Below are 17039 nucleotides of genomic sequence, written 5' to 3' on the forward strand. Positions count from 1 at the left end.
TGCAGGACAGCTTGTGGAAAGAAAATCAAGACCACAAGAGATTTTGTTGTGTTTTTTAGGTTTCTTTTATATATATATATATATATATAATTATAGGTTTCTAATTTAATTTGGTCCAGTCTACAGTAGAAAAACATAATTTGTTTTTTGAATGCAACACATGATTATATTTTTAAATATATTTCCTTTTTTTTTTTTGTCCCCTTAAGCATGTTAGACCTTGACAATCCCAATTTTTTATGGAATGTAAAACATCTTAATCTGGAGTGTGTCAGCTGTGAGCAGTTCTGTACAGCGCCTAGTTAGAGGAGTCACAAATAAGTGTCTTCCTGTGTGTGAATAACAGACTCTTTACAAAACGTCAGGAATACCCTTTAAGAATAAGGTTGCTACCAGGAGCCCCATTCGGTTTTGTGAAAGTTCTATTCAAAAGGAAGGTAAATACAAATATATAAAGGGAAGGTTCATTTGGGCAGAGGTTTGTTTTATGACTATATCTGTAGCTCAGAGGCTGGGGTTTTGTTGTTCTATACACACAACCAAATGTATTTGCTGCTGTGCGAACGTACATAGATGTTTTTGTTCCCTTATAAAAGTTTCCCATGGTATTTATGCATGGTACTTTTGCAGTTTTCCCATGCTTTTCCCATGGTTATATGATGCATTTAATGTAGTCTCCCATGGTTTGCTTTTTGTATTCTTTACCGCACCTCACTGGGCTTACCTATGCTTAACCATGCTTTTACCATGGTTTATCACACTTCGCTACGCTGTCACTACGGGACACTTTTATAAGACTTTGTCTGAGGGCGAGGTCTACAGCAAACATGCACCATTGCTAAGGTAGTATTTCCTCACCGAAGAAAGCGTTTAACAGCTTCTGTACTTGGATGTTGCTGCCAACAGTTCTGTAAACTCCCTCCTGGGCGATTCCTGTAAAACAAAGTTGGGTGGGGGGGGGGGGGGGGGGGTTACATGACAGAAGTACAGTAAGGGTGAGACGCCAGTGGAGGGCAGCTGTCTGAAAAGGGCTTGCAGCAAAGGTGTTGCAAATATAAAATCCCTTGTTTTGAATTGTATTTACTCCTCTTCTCATTCTGATTTTGCTGTGTCATGTTGTTTCTGAGAAATGAAAGCATTCCAGAACACTGTGTCTGTATGTGTCAGAGGTGTCTATATATGCTGGCAAACTAACAACTGGCAAAATATGAATATATATATATATATATATATATATATATATATATATATATATATATCAAATTTAAGCACAGGACCTGGTTGTACAGGCTTGTTAAACACAAGTCTGCAGCACACCTTCACTATATCAACATTGTCAGGTATACCTACAAGTGGTAAGGATGTTGTGAACTCTACTACTCTACTATCATTGTGTATTGACTATTGATCCCACAATATATGCCAAGAAATAATGGATCCACAAACCATCTCATCATCTGATCAATAAAGGAAATGCCCAGTTGTGAAGGATGTCATTTTCAATGTAACACAGGCTGCTGCTGATTCAACACCCTACTAGGAGATCTCACAAGATATAGTCGATATGCAACTATGGAACAGTAAAGGGGGGAACTGCATGCTGCACCGCTGGGTTAGAAAGATCAAGATCACTCGAGTCAGCTCAGTGACACATCAAGGACTTGGGGTTGACTTGAGGATCAACCAATTCTGTGATGCTAAAATTGTTATCTCCCATATTAAACCGACTAATATTTCTTCTGAAACTTTCACGACTGACACCCCGAGTCGCTGCACATAAAATAACTTGCAGGGATTCAAAGCATAATTAAACATGCATCTTATTAAATATTTTTAATTTGTAAGAGCTTCTGTCATTCACCTCCAGACTGTTTCTGCCCAAGGCACACATAGCAAGCGGAGGGAGCCAAAACACTTCTGAGGTTCAATTCATTCTAGGGATGCTAATAATTAACGCATTATATGTGTCAGTGGGAAAGCAGTTGCAGGACACTACATGTTTCTCACATAGATGCATTCCAATTCGTTACTGGCATCCACTCAGCGACCAGATGCAGTACCCATTAGGCTCAAAGCTGAGGAAAACACGGGGGCAACACTGCTCCCATCAGTCAGATCCGGGAATGACACGGATGAAAGCAGCCTCAGCAAACTCTAAAATCAAAATTAGGAATCTCACGTACCGCCTCAGCTGTGGTGACTTAACTGGGTAGCTGTCTGCAAAGCTCAGCCTCCTGGAACTCTCTCTTTATAATGCCAAGTCTCAAAGACCCTTATACAATCCTACAAAACACACACACAGAAACAAAAACCTCTGCAGCAGACATTCTCTGATCAATAAGGCACACGTGATTGATTATCCAGAAGCCAGTCCCCCCTGTATTTCTGCAATAAAACTGATGCCCAACGACCCTCCTCCAGCATGACCGCCTGCCTGCTTACAACCTACCTGTGGTCTCTACAGCATTTATGCACCTCCGGACAAACTTGAAGCCCACTTCATTGAGCTCCACTGTTGAGAGAGCAGGAGTAAGTATTAACACAAGCAGCTGAAAGCATGTCAGTAACTGCGTTAAAGAGGTTCAGTGGAGAACAGGCTGACACTGCACACTGCTATTCCTCACACAGATTTATTTTAAGTAGCTAATGAAGCAGGGGCTCTAGGGTACAGTGTTTGTTGATCAACATCCTGCGTCAATTCAATTCAATTCACCTTAACAATAGAATCAATGTGACCAGCTATACCAGCGGATTATTGATCATTATTATTAATCAGTTATTTGTATGTTTCCATCATTTTAATGTATATAATTGAACCATAGTAAGATGATATAAACCCGTCTACACTTACTTTCGGCTTGCTTTGCAATTGGGGAGTGGTATATCTAAAACAAAGACAAAAAAACACAGTGTAAAACGGTAATCACAATGATACCAGCAAGCAAGCAGAAACAGTAAAGTCTTATAAACCACAACCGTTGGATATTTTGCAGAGGAAAGTTGCTGGAATCCCCAAGTCTGTCAACACAGAAGGCATTTTCAAAGAATGATCTGTGTATTAACTTCCTACTCTATAGCCCTCCACTATCGCTGTATTAATTCAAACAGATGATAGGGCTTTCATTTATAAACCATGCATCAATCTAATCTCTGTATTGTCTCAAAGCGGACAGCAGGGCAATGGATTTCCCTCCGAGTTCACATTGAACATGCTGCAACACAAACAGCAGCACACAAATAATGCACAGTGTGACCAGCAGGTGGCAGCGGTGAAATAAGAATGATCAGAAGCGCTGTACGTACAGGTTCCTTCCCATCCATGGCCTCCATCCACTGCTTCCTATTGGACTCCGAGAGGGCCTGCAAGGTTACTGTCCCTGGCCTGAAACACAACACCAGATCACAGCTGAAGGTGGTGGAACAGGCTGTGCTTACAATGTTAATTGCAATCCTCATGCAGTTCAGTTTCTCTTCATCACAATGCCAATGTTATTCCCATGGCTACAGTTCACTGGCTGCTTGGCTAAGCCATGTCTCACTGTACCAAACAGGTCGGCTTACCTTTCATTAGTCTCAATATCAAAACAAAAGCGTTTATCTATAGACTCAGACTTTCTTCTGATGCAGGATTTCAGTTTGAACTCAGTGGTGCCCTGCAGGAAAAGCACAGGATTACACCGTGTATATGCAGCACCAAAGCCAGGCTGTACAGGAAACACTACATTTAACCCCATATAAAACATGCTGTATTTTCACATTGTATTGTGCAATACAAGATGCACAGATGCACTTTTATTCAGAAAAAAACATAAACCCTACCTGCTTGGCTCCTGGTTTCTGCTCTACTGGATTCATGGTTAATATCTTGGACTCTTTTTGATATTTACAGTAGTTCTTCACCCATGTAACTCCCAAAGCCCCTAAGAGACAAAGCACAGCATTTCACTTTACTGGAATATAGCTCATAAAACACTATAGCAATCAGTGCCACCCATCCATGTTAAGAACGGGATTAATGTACCTAAACCTGTGCCCAGGCAAAGCACTAAGGTACCTTTGTAAGCAGAACTGACTGGCTGAGTGGCTCTGTCTCTTTATAAGGATAATGTGTTTCACCCCCTAACCCACGTTCACATCTGCGACCAAAAACTATTTCCATATTCCGAGGTTTGAGCTTTATACAGCTGTTACTGACAGTTGTATTAAATCAAGGACCTGCAGTGGAGTGTTCAATGTGCTTTCAAGACAGTTGTTTGAATTGTTCAAGATGAAGTGGAGTGCTGCTGAGCCCCAGGCTTACACTTCTCCTGTGAGTAGAGGTATCCCTCGACGGTGGGCTGGCCAGGTATTTTGCACACCTGAGGAGAGTTCTTCATTCGTTTCATCAGCTCCTCCATCTCCTCTCGGGTGCTTTCGAAGTGGTTCCTCGTCTGTTTAGAAAATGATCGTCAGATAGAGAAAGAGAGACAGAGCAATAGATAGACAGCCTGTGTTCATAATGATGATGCTGTTCGCAGTTGCATCTCAATTTAGAAAACAACCATTTTTTAACTACCACTGGTCAAAAATGTGATAGCAGTTTCTGATTGGTTTCTTGTTGATCGCACAGTGCCATCCAGTGGCAACATGCTGCATCCCTGTAGATAAACAGCATTAAACAGTGTGCTGAAACCTGCAGCCACAGTACTAGGGTTAGGGTTAGTCACCATGACTTAACTATGACAAAATGGTCAGGTCTGTCTCAGGCTCTGCTGCTGTGAGCAGTGCATGGTCCGTATCTCTGCCTCAGGCTCTGCTGCTGTGGGCAGTGCATGGTCCGTATCTCTGCCTCAGGCTCTGCTGCTGTGGGCAGTGCATGGTCCGTATCTCTGCCTCAGGCTCTGCTGCTGTGGGCAGTGCATGGTCCCTCTCTCTGCCTCAGGCTCTGCTGCTGTGGGCAGTGCATGGTCCGTATCTCTGCTTCAGGCTCTGCTGCTGTGGGCAGTGCATGGTCCCTCTCTCTGCCTCAGGCTCTGCTGCTGTGGGCAGTGCATGGTCCCTCTCTCTGCCTCAGGCTCTGCTGCTGTGGGCAGTGCATGGTCCCTATCTCTGTCTCAGGCTCTGCTGCTGTGGGCAGTGCATGGTCCCTCTCTCTGCTTCAGGCTCTGCTGCTGTGGGCAGTGCATGGTCCCTATCTCTGCTTCAGGCTCTGCTGCTGTGGGCAGTGCATGGTCCCCAGTGTGCAGTTTACTCACATTCTGTAAGCTGAGCTGGAGCTCCTGTTTGTAGGGCATGAAATCCTGAGTCATTTCCACTGTGAGGTTGTTTAATGTAAATAGACTATGAAGAAAGGCCAACACCTGCAGCAGAAACATAAATAAAATAGTTAATACCAATATTAATTTATCTCTCTATCTATCTATCTATTATACAATTTAATTCTGACTACATAATGATGATTATATTATTATTATTATTATTATTATTATTATTATTATTATTATATATGGAGAGTTGCAATCCCCCATAGAGCTTGCTGAAGCTTACAGTCTTATTACTGACAAATATTTGTGTTTGGGTGTTTGGCCAATTACAACTCTCCATATATAATAAAGAATTAAGTATAGGTAAGTGTGTATAATCAAGCCTTACCTATTCTCGGGGTTCTGGGGCATCAGAGGCCACTTGACCGCCTATGATGTCCCATAACGCCTCGAAGCCCTTAACAGGCTTATTACACACACTTACCTATAGCTAATAAGCTATATTATTATTATATTATCATATTATTATATTATTATTATATTAAATATTATATTATGAAGAAGAAGAAGAAGAAGAAGAAGAAGAAGAAGAAGAAGAAGAAGAAGAAGAAGAAGAAGAATCAGCCACTGACTCATTGTGTGACCCTGAGCAAGTCACTTAACTTCCTTGTGCTCTGTCTTTCGGGTGAGACGTAATTGTAAGTGACTCTGCAGCTGATGCATAGTTCACACACCCTAGTCTCTATAAGTCGCCTTGGATAAAGGCGTCTGCTAAATAAACAAATAACTAAAGAAGAAGAAGAAGAAGAAGAAGAAGAAGAAGTAGTAGTAGTCGTAGTAGTAATTATGGCTGTGAACCCCTGATGAAAGTGAATTTGAATAAAGTGGGCCAGTGTTCTGCTCATCTCTTATTCTGTGTGGAGACGGTCCAGTTCACCCTGAGCAACACAGCAGCAGACACCTGGAAGAGAGGTGCTCCACTCACAAGACCTCCCAGTCCAGCACACACAGTGAACAGGACGGACACTCATAAACAGAGAGGGAGGAAGGGTGCTTACGGGCTCCACCACATCAAACTTCTTCCTGTCCTGCACCTGCTGGATCTGGTACACGTAGTCCACAGACGACTCATAGAAGCTCAGCTTCTCTCTGTCCAGGTGCTCATCTGCCTGAGGTTTAAACAGGACAAAAATGATGCGTTTTCATTTGGTCACGTCATGTAGGAAAAAAAACAGGAAAAACATTTCCACACGATATAAATTATAAATAGAGAAATGTAGCTTTTGAAGACACTCCTCCTCTCCCCCTGCTCCCCTTGCTGTAAGTAACGCATGCAAAGAAATAATCACCATCACCCTAATCCACACTCAGAGAACAGAATCTCAACTCAACAGGATGGGTCCAGCAGTTCCTAGTAGGTAAGCTTTGCATGCATTTCCTAAGCCTTCGGGTTGACATTATTACTCACTTCTTGTAAATGTGACTCCTTCTTCTTGGAAGATAAATGTAAATTTTTGTCCAGTTGAGAATAAAACTTTTCGCTCTCTTTGTCAAACTTCTTCTTAATTTCCTGAAATAAGGCAGACACTGTAATCAGATAAGAGTATACAGGACGGGTCTGGGATGGAGAGAGACCCACACAGACAGATCAACAGCTAGCGTGTGTACATTTGTTGTAAACTTTTTATATACTCTAAAATCTACCACAAGATATCACTAGCTTTGACTTTTTTTTTTTTCTTCATATCTGATGATGAAACAAAACCACCTGGAACTGAAAGTCTTTCTGTTATCCAGCGGTGAGACGACAGATACTACAATCTGATCTTCTTATGTAAACAGCGGTGTCCAAGTGCTTAAGTTTAGTTAACTCCGGCTAAATATGTATCCATTGTCAAAATGCTTAAACCTTAAACCAGATGTACCCGACACTAGATTCATTCAGAATGTTTTTTTTTAATTGCTTTGTTGTTACTTAAACAGTTGTTTTGATCATTCTATACTGCTTGCTCAAAGGGGCACACAATTTCCGAATGATAGTTTGTTTTTCTTTGCTTCAGTGGGACCAATCAAAAAGGATATAGTAAGTTTACTGCAGTTAGTTCCCACAAGCTGCAATTTCACTTCTATTTTTAACTTCACACATTTATATTGTTGCAATTTTGCCAGTTTTGCACAACACAATCGCAATGGTCTTATACTGACGATGCAATGACTCTGTAACTATAATAAATCTCCACGTGCTGTTAGCATTATGTAGCTCTGGCATCTGCATCTGAACTTAAACCTGCAAGCAGGTGTAACCTCAACATGATGTGAGGACTCATTCAGAAGACGACAAACACCGCAGTAAAAAAAAAAAACACAAAAGGTGCAATTTCAAGAACTTCCCCATAACCTGTGAAACTGTGCTAACTCATTCCCGTACAGCACAAGACTGTGAGCAGATCCTTAGCAACAATGTATTACCCTGTCATTGCGACAAATAAGGGCTTCACACAAGGACTGCTTCTGCTGGCTTAAGTACAATTGTGTAAACGGCCGTGGCAGCAAGATTAATAGTTTTGCAGGACAGAAATGGTTAAAAGTGTTCTGTCTTTAATATTCTTCCATTCTGCAGAGCCTCCTACATTCCACCTGGCTCCTGCCCTCTCTGCCAGAGACTCGGGACAGTATTGCACTCACATATCTACTGTTCCCAGCAGCTCTGTTCTGATGATCTGCAGTTGATTAGCTTTGGCAGTATCAGTTGGCCTGAGCCCTTGGCAGAGCGAGGAGAGGGAGGTCTGGCACACAATCTAGTGAGTGATGCTCTATCCCCTCTGACCTACTTATTTAGTCCATTTCATACCGTTTCTCTGCCGAACGGCTCCTAAAATCACCACTGCCTGGCAGATACACGACTGCAGAAGGACTGATTGGGGCAGATCCACCTGCCGAGCCCCTTCCCTGGTCACAAAGCAGAGAGTGGTATTGAAACAAGTTTATTTTGTTTTGTTGGTGGTCTATTTCAATTTCCAGTACAGTAGAGAATGCCACATTAAAACCCTGGCTGTTAAACCTGCATTAACCATTAGACCAGGGGTCTTTGAAGCTTGCGCACATATTTCTAATCCCCCCCCCCCCTTCACCCAGCTTGAGCCTGCCTGGCCATGCTGAGTATTTTATGTTCCACTCAATACCTCGGAATCCCAGCAACCGTTGAGCCTCACCGCTGGTGGGTTTTAATCCCTAAATAATTATCGGGCAAGTGCAGGTTAGTGCTTCTGTCATGAACCTCCACCCCCTGGTGAAAGGGCCAGGGTTCAGAATTACAAGTAGCAGAGGGGCTGGGAGTGGAGTGGGGAGTCCGTGCAGCAGCCCCTGTGTGACGTGGAGGCAGCGAGACTGAGCAGGAATAAACAGTAGTGCAGAGGGCAGAGAATGAGGAAGTTCCACACAGAGAATAAACACTGTTACAGAACAGAGAGTTTGAAAAGACTCCACGGATGCATTGGTCAGCCATGTGAGTGAACAGAGAGATTAAAGTGCAAGACAGTTAATAATAATAATAATAATAATAATAATAATAATAATAATAATAATAATAATAATAATAATAATATTTGTACAGAATAGAATAACCCAGATAAAATGCAGCCAAAACGAGGTTTCTGCAAAGTAAAAAAAAAAAAAAATGAACCAATGGAAAGCAGGTTTGAGCTCAACAGTTTAACTTATTACCTCTTCAGCCTACTGTGGTAGGAACATGAGCAGTAATTTCAGCGACATGCAAATCAACACCAATCCCCACTTTGCCTTGCTCTATGGGCGTGTTTGGCATGACTGTTTGTTTGCAGTTTGAAGAGGAACACGCTGCCATCTGGAACCAGTTCTGGGGTGCCAGTGGCAGATTGCACAGCTGCAGACTCTTCCATTGGTATGATAATGTCCTCTGAGCAAGCAAGCTAATTTCATTCGTTTTGTGAGGGTGGACTTCCTACACCATCTACAGGCCTCTCCAGGCACTGCACAGAGAGCACGAGAGTGAGAAACTGAGCATTTATATAACTGGGATTCTTCGTTTTCAGTGTGTTTTAGAGTAAATGCAGGAATAACTCACTCACCCTTTAAAGTATCATAGTTTTTACAGAGCAGACTTGTTTTGAGCAAACTTCACAAAACCAGTTAGTTGCTAGGTATCAAAACATGCCTATCAGCTTTTGATATGTAACCCTTGCTTATTCTTTCTATTTAATTATTTCATTAAACATACATCTATCGTGTAGAATCTATATCATGCCGCTCACTTAAGCATTACAGTACTTCTATATACATAAAAACTACAAAAATACAACATATGGTCCTTTTTCTCAGGGTACAAAAACCAAAAAATGTATTTGGCTAGTCTGGTTTCAAAATGGAACATTCCTTAATAACGTTCATCAGCTTTAAGGCCACAAGCTATGTGCTTTCCCCTTTACTATCCTGGAACCACGCCCAGCTCTTAATGAACTAAACCACCTCCAGATGGAGCTGGTGTGGCTCCAGGATGATAATAATGCACTCCGCGTGACGCCAATGTTTCATCTGGTCACAGGCCCAGCCCCTGTAAAACAACACCAGCGAGCTATCGGAGCTCCACTCCTACATTAAACAACATGGAGTTATTGTTTCTCATTTAGAGTCACAATCGCAATGAAGAGCTGTGTTGTAACTTGTAGTTCTTTTAATCCCGCTGCTACATAGGACCACAGACTCGAACGATAACAAACATATGGCTGTAGTAATAAAAAGAATATAGATCCTGTTTAGGAGGTCTATGAAGTGTCAAGATCTGCACACAGTGACTGTAAAGATGCTGGCATCCAAACAGGGTCCTTTCGACTTCTCCAGTTAGACTGAGCGAGATCTGTTTGCCTGTTTCTGAAGCTCAGTACAACACAGCCACTTCCAGTTTTCAGTCTCCAATAATCAACACAGGAGACGTACAGTTCTGCAGCCAGGGCGTCTAGATTGAAGCTGCATTTTAGGTCTTGGCAAATGAATCTGGCAATACATCTTAAACCATGACAGATTCTGACAAACACTGACAGCATTCCTAACTAAGACACTGGATACTATGGAAGGCCTGGTACAAATGAACACATTCAAATGATTTTTGGCTGCTTTGGCAACTGGATTTTGATCGCAGCCACTTGGGTTGAAAGGTCGCTGCAATTAAATATTCAGATGTCCAACATTTCAGCCTACCATCCCACTCCTCCCCTCCCCAAACTTATGTACTGGTGCATGACGATTAACCCCCCCCCCGATTTCATTGCTTTTTCAAAGGGAGTAGTGGTATTGCTTTGATCTAATGCACACTTGCATTTTCTTTGTGGTTGACTATTTGGTCTGGGGAAAAGATATGCAAACACAAATCCTCAGATCAAACCAATGTTTTGTCTCGTTCGTTTTGCCCTGAAGATGGTCCAGAAATAGCATTAAAACTGAATTAAAAAAATAAAAAAAAGTGTGCATTAGTTTCAATGTTTTGCAAAGCCTTTACAGAAGATCCTCAGGCTTGTCTTGAACAAGGCCACACAGTCGCAACACTAACTTATCACCTTTCCAGATTTTCCGTGCGGAACGTCCTGTTACAGAATGCAAGCACCCAACCTTGACTCCTTATTTAATGGTACAGTAGCTGCACCAGTTTCTCTCTGTTGGTAGAATGTGAATTTATACAATAATTAGCACTGCTGTAAACTGAAGCCGGTTGCTAGGGCAACAGAAGAATAATAAAGGCTGTTGCTGTTTGTTTGTTCAGTCAATTTCAATTTTGGATCATGCAACATGCCAGGCAATTGTAACAGTGAACTGTGCCTTCTGGTACTATCCTTCACTTAGTCACTGCCCTCGATATTTCATGACTTTTATTTAATGTGTCATTTAAACAGCTAAAACGCCATTGTGTGTTCGGACATAAATGAGCCAAAAGCAGGGCTTTGCTGTTAATCATAAACAGGCCAGTTGTAGTTTGCACTCTCAAGGGCAGTGCAAGATACAGTAAGTACCTACCTTCGTGACTCCTATTTGCTCCTTTCTAAATTTCTCCAAGGGTTTGATCAGTAAGTCGCAAGCGTTTTGAACCTGCAAATGCGAAAGAAAAACATTACTCAAGAAGCTCACGTACACATAGCGTACTGTACCAACACGAAATGTACCTCAGGATTACAAAAAACAATAATGGTGTGCAATTATTAGATGCCAAAACTATCTTTTTTTAAATCATATTCTTTGCTTGTTTTGTTATCTGGCATTTTTTAAAAGCCGCTATAATGAGACGTTGTGTGACGTTGTGTCTAACGCCATAGACATTATCACGTTGTCACATCAAAACAACAGTAAAATCCATTCGAACAGAATCTATATGGGTAAGGGAGTAAAAATCTGTTGGCTCGCTCTGGTGTGTGGTGTGGGGTCTATATTAGGACTGTGGAGAGTCATGGAATGTGTTGCAACCAGGAAGGCCCCCTCACTGGTAACCTTGGCAATGGAACTCTGCTGTTCTGTCACTCCCAGGCCAGGTGGCAGCTACAGAATGTGTGTGTGTGTGTGTGTGTGTGTGTGTGTGTGCATATATGGGGGTGCCAAGAACGATAAGAGCAGAGCTCTTTCTGAGCCAAGCTCCTCAATGCAGTGGAAAAACAGAAAAACTGAATCACACAAATGGTCCATTGCCCAGAATGAAAGTGGTAGAAAGCATAATCTTACCACATCTAATGAGTCACTGTTTCTACTAGGAAGTCTTCATTAGAAGGGAGATTACAGTATATTATAGTATATAAATCATCCCTATCTGCCAGGTCAAACTTGAAAAGCATCATCAATTCATCCCTGGATTAAATCAGCCAGAAAAAATGACAGAAACTCTGAACGCTGTAAGGCACTGACCTTATACAGAAAACCGTGACCGTGTACAGAAAATTATAATCGTGGGAGCTGCAGCATTGTAAATATTACTGTACCGCAAGAGCCCTGAAAAAAACTGATTTCTAATCATACTCCAGCAGAAAGGCCATTTGGAAGGGGCCCCAGTACACAGGGAGCAGTTTTACAAACACACTGCAATGCAGGGCTGCCAAGCTGTTTCCCAAACACAGGTGTGCAGTGAGTGGAACACGATTTATGGTGGGACTTGCCCCAGAGCTTTCCTGGGGTCAGTCTGACACGGTTAGCTCTCAATCCCTGGAAACACAACCCTGCAATGAACCCCCCCAAGAGGAAGGCCGTGATGCTCCTCAACTGAACAGACTGCCGGGAGGAGGCGCTAAACCCATAAGACGAGTACTTCAGTATTGCAAGGCTAATGATGCGGTTTCTGAGGAAAGAACAGCGATGCCGTTTCCTCCATGGATTTCAGTTTGAAGTTTCCTTGACTTTGTTGCACTGTTGTTCTCACCAGCATCATCCTTTCATCTTCCACCTCCTGCAGCAGCCCAGCAAACTCCCGGAATGACTCCGCTAGAAAAACAGAAAGAGCAGATTAACGCAATCATGAACAATAAATACTGACAGGCACCGATTTATGTAAAGAACCGTGTACTTACTTTGCTCTATTTAACAGCACAGGTTCATCAGGGCCACTACAATTGACCAAATATACTGGTATTTCTATCCAGTTTTAGTACTATAGCCCAACTATAATTATAAGAGGTATTACAAATATAACTAATTGCAATACTAACTAATGTATTTTAAATCAAATTTGAAAGTGATTTAAAAATGTTATTTGAAATGCAACATTTTCAGTGCACTAAAGATGATGCACATGGCAGGTTGATAGCCTTCTGTACTTTTAACAGGATACGGTATTGTTTTGACTTATTGTAGGCCTCAAAGTGTGGTTACACAGGCAAAAGATCTACTGTTGGACTAAAGACAGCAACAAGGCGGTGTGAAGTATCACACAACACAGAGTTGCATTTCCTGAAACTCAAGACTGTTGATTTAGCATTCAATTTAGCATTTCATAATTATCAAATGAAACCTAATAAAACTGCCAACAGTTATATTCAGGGCTCAGATTCTTCCAATGTATATTGTTTTACAAGGAAAATATATGTGGTTTGTAAACTAACTTTCAATGTACTCCTGTTGTCTGTTCCTGCACGGGAAACTGAGACCCTTTGAAAAAGAAAATGGGAAAGGCACTGCATTGGACCTACCGATATTGATCTCATCATCAGTCAACGAGTCCCCGATGAAGTCGAACTGGAAACACTGCAGGGTTTGAGAGAACTTCTGAACAGCCACAGAGTAGTCTGAAGAGAGAAGAGCACGGCATGTTACATGTCTGCTTCGCCAAGCTACAGACGCGGTGGACCACACTGCAGTCTCGCGGCTAAATGGACATCCTCGACGGTACAAGCACAATTCCGCTCTAGCAAAGACTGTCACCCAACTAGAAAACACCCCAGTGAATACTGCTGTATGAACCTGCGATGGGTCATTTAACTAATTCAGGACTTAATGAACCCTGGACCAATGAACCTCAAGGACCAGAGGTGGGAACAACCACAGCAGAATCAGAATGAGGGAGGAAGAATCATCTTTTTATTTATGCTCTGGAGTGGTTTGACAATTAGGGAGGAGCCCAAACACAGATCACATCTCACCCAGCGCTTCTTGAAAAACAAGCCTGAGATTAAAGTGGCTCAGCATCCTTGGGGAACATATCTGCAGCTCTGCTGGATTCCCCACCTGGGCCCCCCACAAACAATCTGCCTTCAGGTTGGTTCAAAGCGGGCTGTGGATACAGACAGGCCCTGGCTTCACGACAGTCTTAAACTCCCACCCCTTTGTAGGCCCCATTTCAGCTTCCAAAACTAAAGCTACAGATCAAACACCATCTCAGCATGAAATAAAACACTGGTAAACCAAAGTGCACAAGAAGGGGTGCAGTTAGCAGCAGTACAGTTAACAGTGGTACTGCAGCTATCTGTATTTTGTGGCAGGCAGGCAGGGAGGTATCTGGGCCATTATATATAACACTGAAGCATTTGGGTCATGTTAGGCTGTGGAGAAGTTCCAAACCTGAGCTAAATAGCACAGTGCTATGTTCCAGTTATTTAATGCAATGCATGTTTGATGGAACCAGCCTGTCACTGTGAAATGTTTCACTTAATTTACTGCAATACGGCCAGGAACAGCGGATTTAGCATTCAAGTCCCAGGTGGTGAAACTGAAATGTGAACGAAAGGTGATAGTGAAAGTTTTATTTAATGTAGCCATGTCCTTGAATTACTGCCACATGCAATAAAGGTTTTGCAGATTTCCAGCTGTTCCTAGTTAAGTATTTCAATTAAATTAATTACATATACAAAACCTGATGGGATTTCTGACCATCACTTATTTTAATAATATATATATATTAGGCCGTGTGTGGATCTTGACAGCAGACCCCAGGCAGATTCAAATCGTTCAGCGTATCCATGCCTCCCCAGTGTCTGTTCATGACGACATGAAGTGAATCAGAGCTTACTCTGGAATGCTGTGTATATTTAAGAACGATGAGAGCTGATCTGCATGACACATCCCCAAAACAACATAAAAGGAGTTTCCCAAAATGCCTTCTGTTTATTACAAAGCATGAGGTTGCATTTTCGGGCTAATTGTTTTATCCCAAACGCAGAAAGGTGCCTCCACCTCCCTCCTTTAAGACTAACAATGTCCCTGCTACTGTACATATGTTTGCAAAATCAGTGTTTTCTGCATATTGTTCACTACAGAGCAATACAGAGTATGTGAATAAACATTGTCAAATTCAGAGTGGCAAGCATGCTGCAGCCTGACAGAAAGAAATGTTTTTACAAGAAAGTTATGTCTACACGAGAGTATCAGTCACAAATAACTGCTTTCTTGTCTGCAGGCAAGCACTCTCAGAACTACACTCAGAGGACAGACCTGTTTGCCATCAAAACATCTAGTCATGTTGATCTTTAATCTGTGTTGCACCCAGTGCTGTAGACTAACAAGTCTATTTTAGACTATGAAAGCCAACTGCAACATCATGTCAACTTTGACCCTTGGAATGGTCCACTCCCTCACCCTGCATTTCAAACATGCAGTGGAGATGTTTTCTCCCTTCAGTACCGTGCGGTACACTAGTTGATCTGGAGAGCAAGTGTTTTCTGAGACTAAATGAAACCCCGGCTTCTCAGCTGTTCTCCAGAAGAAGTCTCTGGGGATAAACGTGTGAATATTTTCTCTCTGAAAGATGTTCACTTATGTCAAGCTGAATCACAATCAGGCCTTGCCACGGCAAAGCCCAGAAATTCCACTTTATCAACAGGACAGTGTCGTCACATAATTGCTAGTGTTTCATTTGATGTTAACGTATGGTTTGAACTGCAATGTGTTTCCACTGCCAGCTGAATCCAACGTATTTTTTTGAAGCGGTCTAGTTTGATGACGAAATGCAGGTGGTTTATTGTGTGTTCTTCTAGAGTAGGAAGGTCATTTTATCGGCCTTCACAGTTTTCTACTTTGCACCACAGAAACTTCCTGAGGAAGGCCGCTCGTTCTCATATTTCTTTTTTTAGTTTTGGTTGCAGCTGAATTGCTATCATTTTGCTTTAAATAATGGTCTATTTGAAGCAAATTGATACCCCTGATGCCGGTTTACGAACGCAATAACGTTGAATTCGCAAACGCTGACAGTAAGCTCACATGCATCATGTTTCTGTTCTGGTTTTCTAAATGCTACCTACATTAGTTTTTACCTTTGTAACAGTGAGCATCCACTCCAAAAAGAGTAACGTATAATCAGTGCGGAGGTGGATGTCTGTGAGTGTAACAGTCAGGAAAACATACTGTAATAGTGGGCTACATTTAAAAGAAGTAGGCACCATGCTGCTTCTGTGCCACTCCTTTGAACTGCATTGTGTCTCCAGTACACACTGGTGATGGTACCAGTTTCTGCGTTCTTTCCTCTGAAAAGAACCTGAGGGTTAAAAACAAAAAGGAAAAGCAAAGTGACAGATCTGTAAAGGATTTCCTCTGTCTTGAGTGTTGCAACACTGACTCAGCTCGTTATTTTCAGCTCCAGTTTGTATTCAGGTGTTATACTGTATGGAAACGACTGGTATGTTGGAAGATAGTGTCGGTGTAAATACTTACATAATGTTTCTTTGAGTAGGACTGTAGTGTACCCTGCAGAAGCAGTAGCAGTGATCTTTAAAGCATAGCTATACGCCATCATTTAAGAAAAAAAAAGATAGGTTTGGTTCCCTGATCCCCTTCTGTCCTTGAAGCAGGAGTTAAAGAGTGAAAGATTCAGATCCTTGGTGAAGAGATAGGAAATAGCTGAAGCGCTTGATTTCAGTGTTCATCCGAACCAGACGATGCAGTCAGATCATCCCCAGGCTCTGAAATGTAAACCTTCTTGCAAGCCATTGCAAAGTAAGATTTGTTCAGACCGCAGGGAGGCTGGCTTCTTTGCTCATGGTAAACGTTTCTGCCATGGATTCAATTAAACAGCCAGTGGCAGGTCACTGTCTCCCCTACGGCCAACCACCTGACAGGGCTATAGGTGGAGATCAGGGGCCTCGTGGGGTTCCTCTTTCCTAATTCTGTAAGAAAGTTCTGTGTTACAGTTCAGGCTCTTGATGAGACAGCTTTCCTGCACCTGGTCAGTACAAGCAAGCAAAAAAAAAAACGAAAAAAAAACACTTTCAGCCTGTAGATGATGTAATTCTTCTGCAAGTGAGTTTGCTTAGAGAAAATCAGCAGCTTATGAGTCATGGAGGTGCCTTCAGGGAGCAAACTTAA

At 42.1% G+C, this 17039-nt stretch overlaps 1 protein-coding gene across 1 annotated transcript in view; it reads right to left on the reverse strand.

Annotated features, from left to right (window-relative positions):
- Nucleotides 1-17039, reverse strand: part of LOC131701684 (oligophrenin-1-like) — a 39698-nt gene that overhangs the window by 12694 nt on the left and 9965 nt on the right. Inside the window, exons 2-14 of the mRNA XM_059001107.1 lie at nucleotides 13436-13531; nucleotides 12670-12731; nucleotides 11286-11357; nucleotides 6712-6813; nucleotides 6302-6412; nucleotides 5235-5339; nucleotides 4301-4430; nucleotides 3820-3920; nucleotides 3562-3653; nucleotides 3304-3382; nucleotides 2852-2885; nucleotides 2450-2512; nucleotides 859-933 (exon numbers count right to left, since the gene is read on the reverse strand). Of these exons, the coding sequence (XP_058857090.1) occupies nucleotides 859-933; nucleotides 2450-2512; nucleotides 2852-2885; nucleotides 3304-3382; nucleotides 3562-3653; nucleotides 3820-3920; nucleotides 4301-4430; nucleotides 5235-5339; nucleotides 6302-6412; nucleotides 6712-6813; nucleotides 11286-11357; nucleotides 12670-12731; nucleotides 13436-13531 (1122 nt within the window). The remainder of the gene's footprint in view (nucleotides 1-858; nucleotides 934-2449; nucleotides 2513-2851; nucleotides 2886-3303; nucleotides 3383-3561; nucleotides 3654-3819; nucleotides 3921-4300; nucleotides 4431-5234; nucleotides 5340-6301; nucleotides 6413-6711; nucleotides 6814-11285; nucleotides 11358-12669; nucleotides 12732-13435; nucleotides 13532-17039) is intronic.

This window comes from Acipenser ruthenus, chromosome 26, assembly GCF_902713425.1.
Source record: "Acipenser ruthenus chromosome 26, fAciRut3.2 maternal haplotype, whole genome shotgun sequence".
Lineage (NCBI taxonomy): Eukaryota > Metazoa > Chordata > Actinopteri > Acipenseriformes > Acipenseridae > Acipenser > Acipenser ruthenus.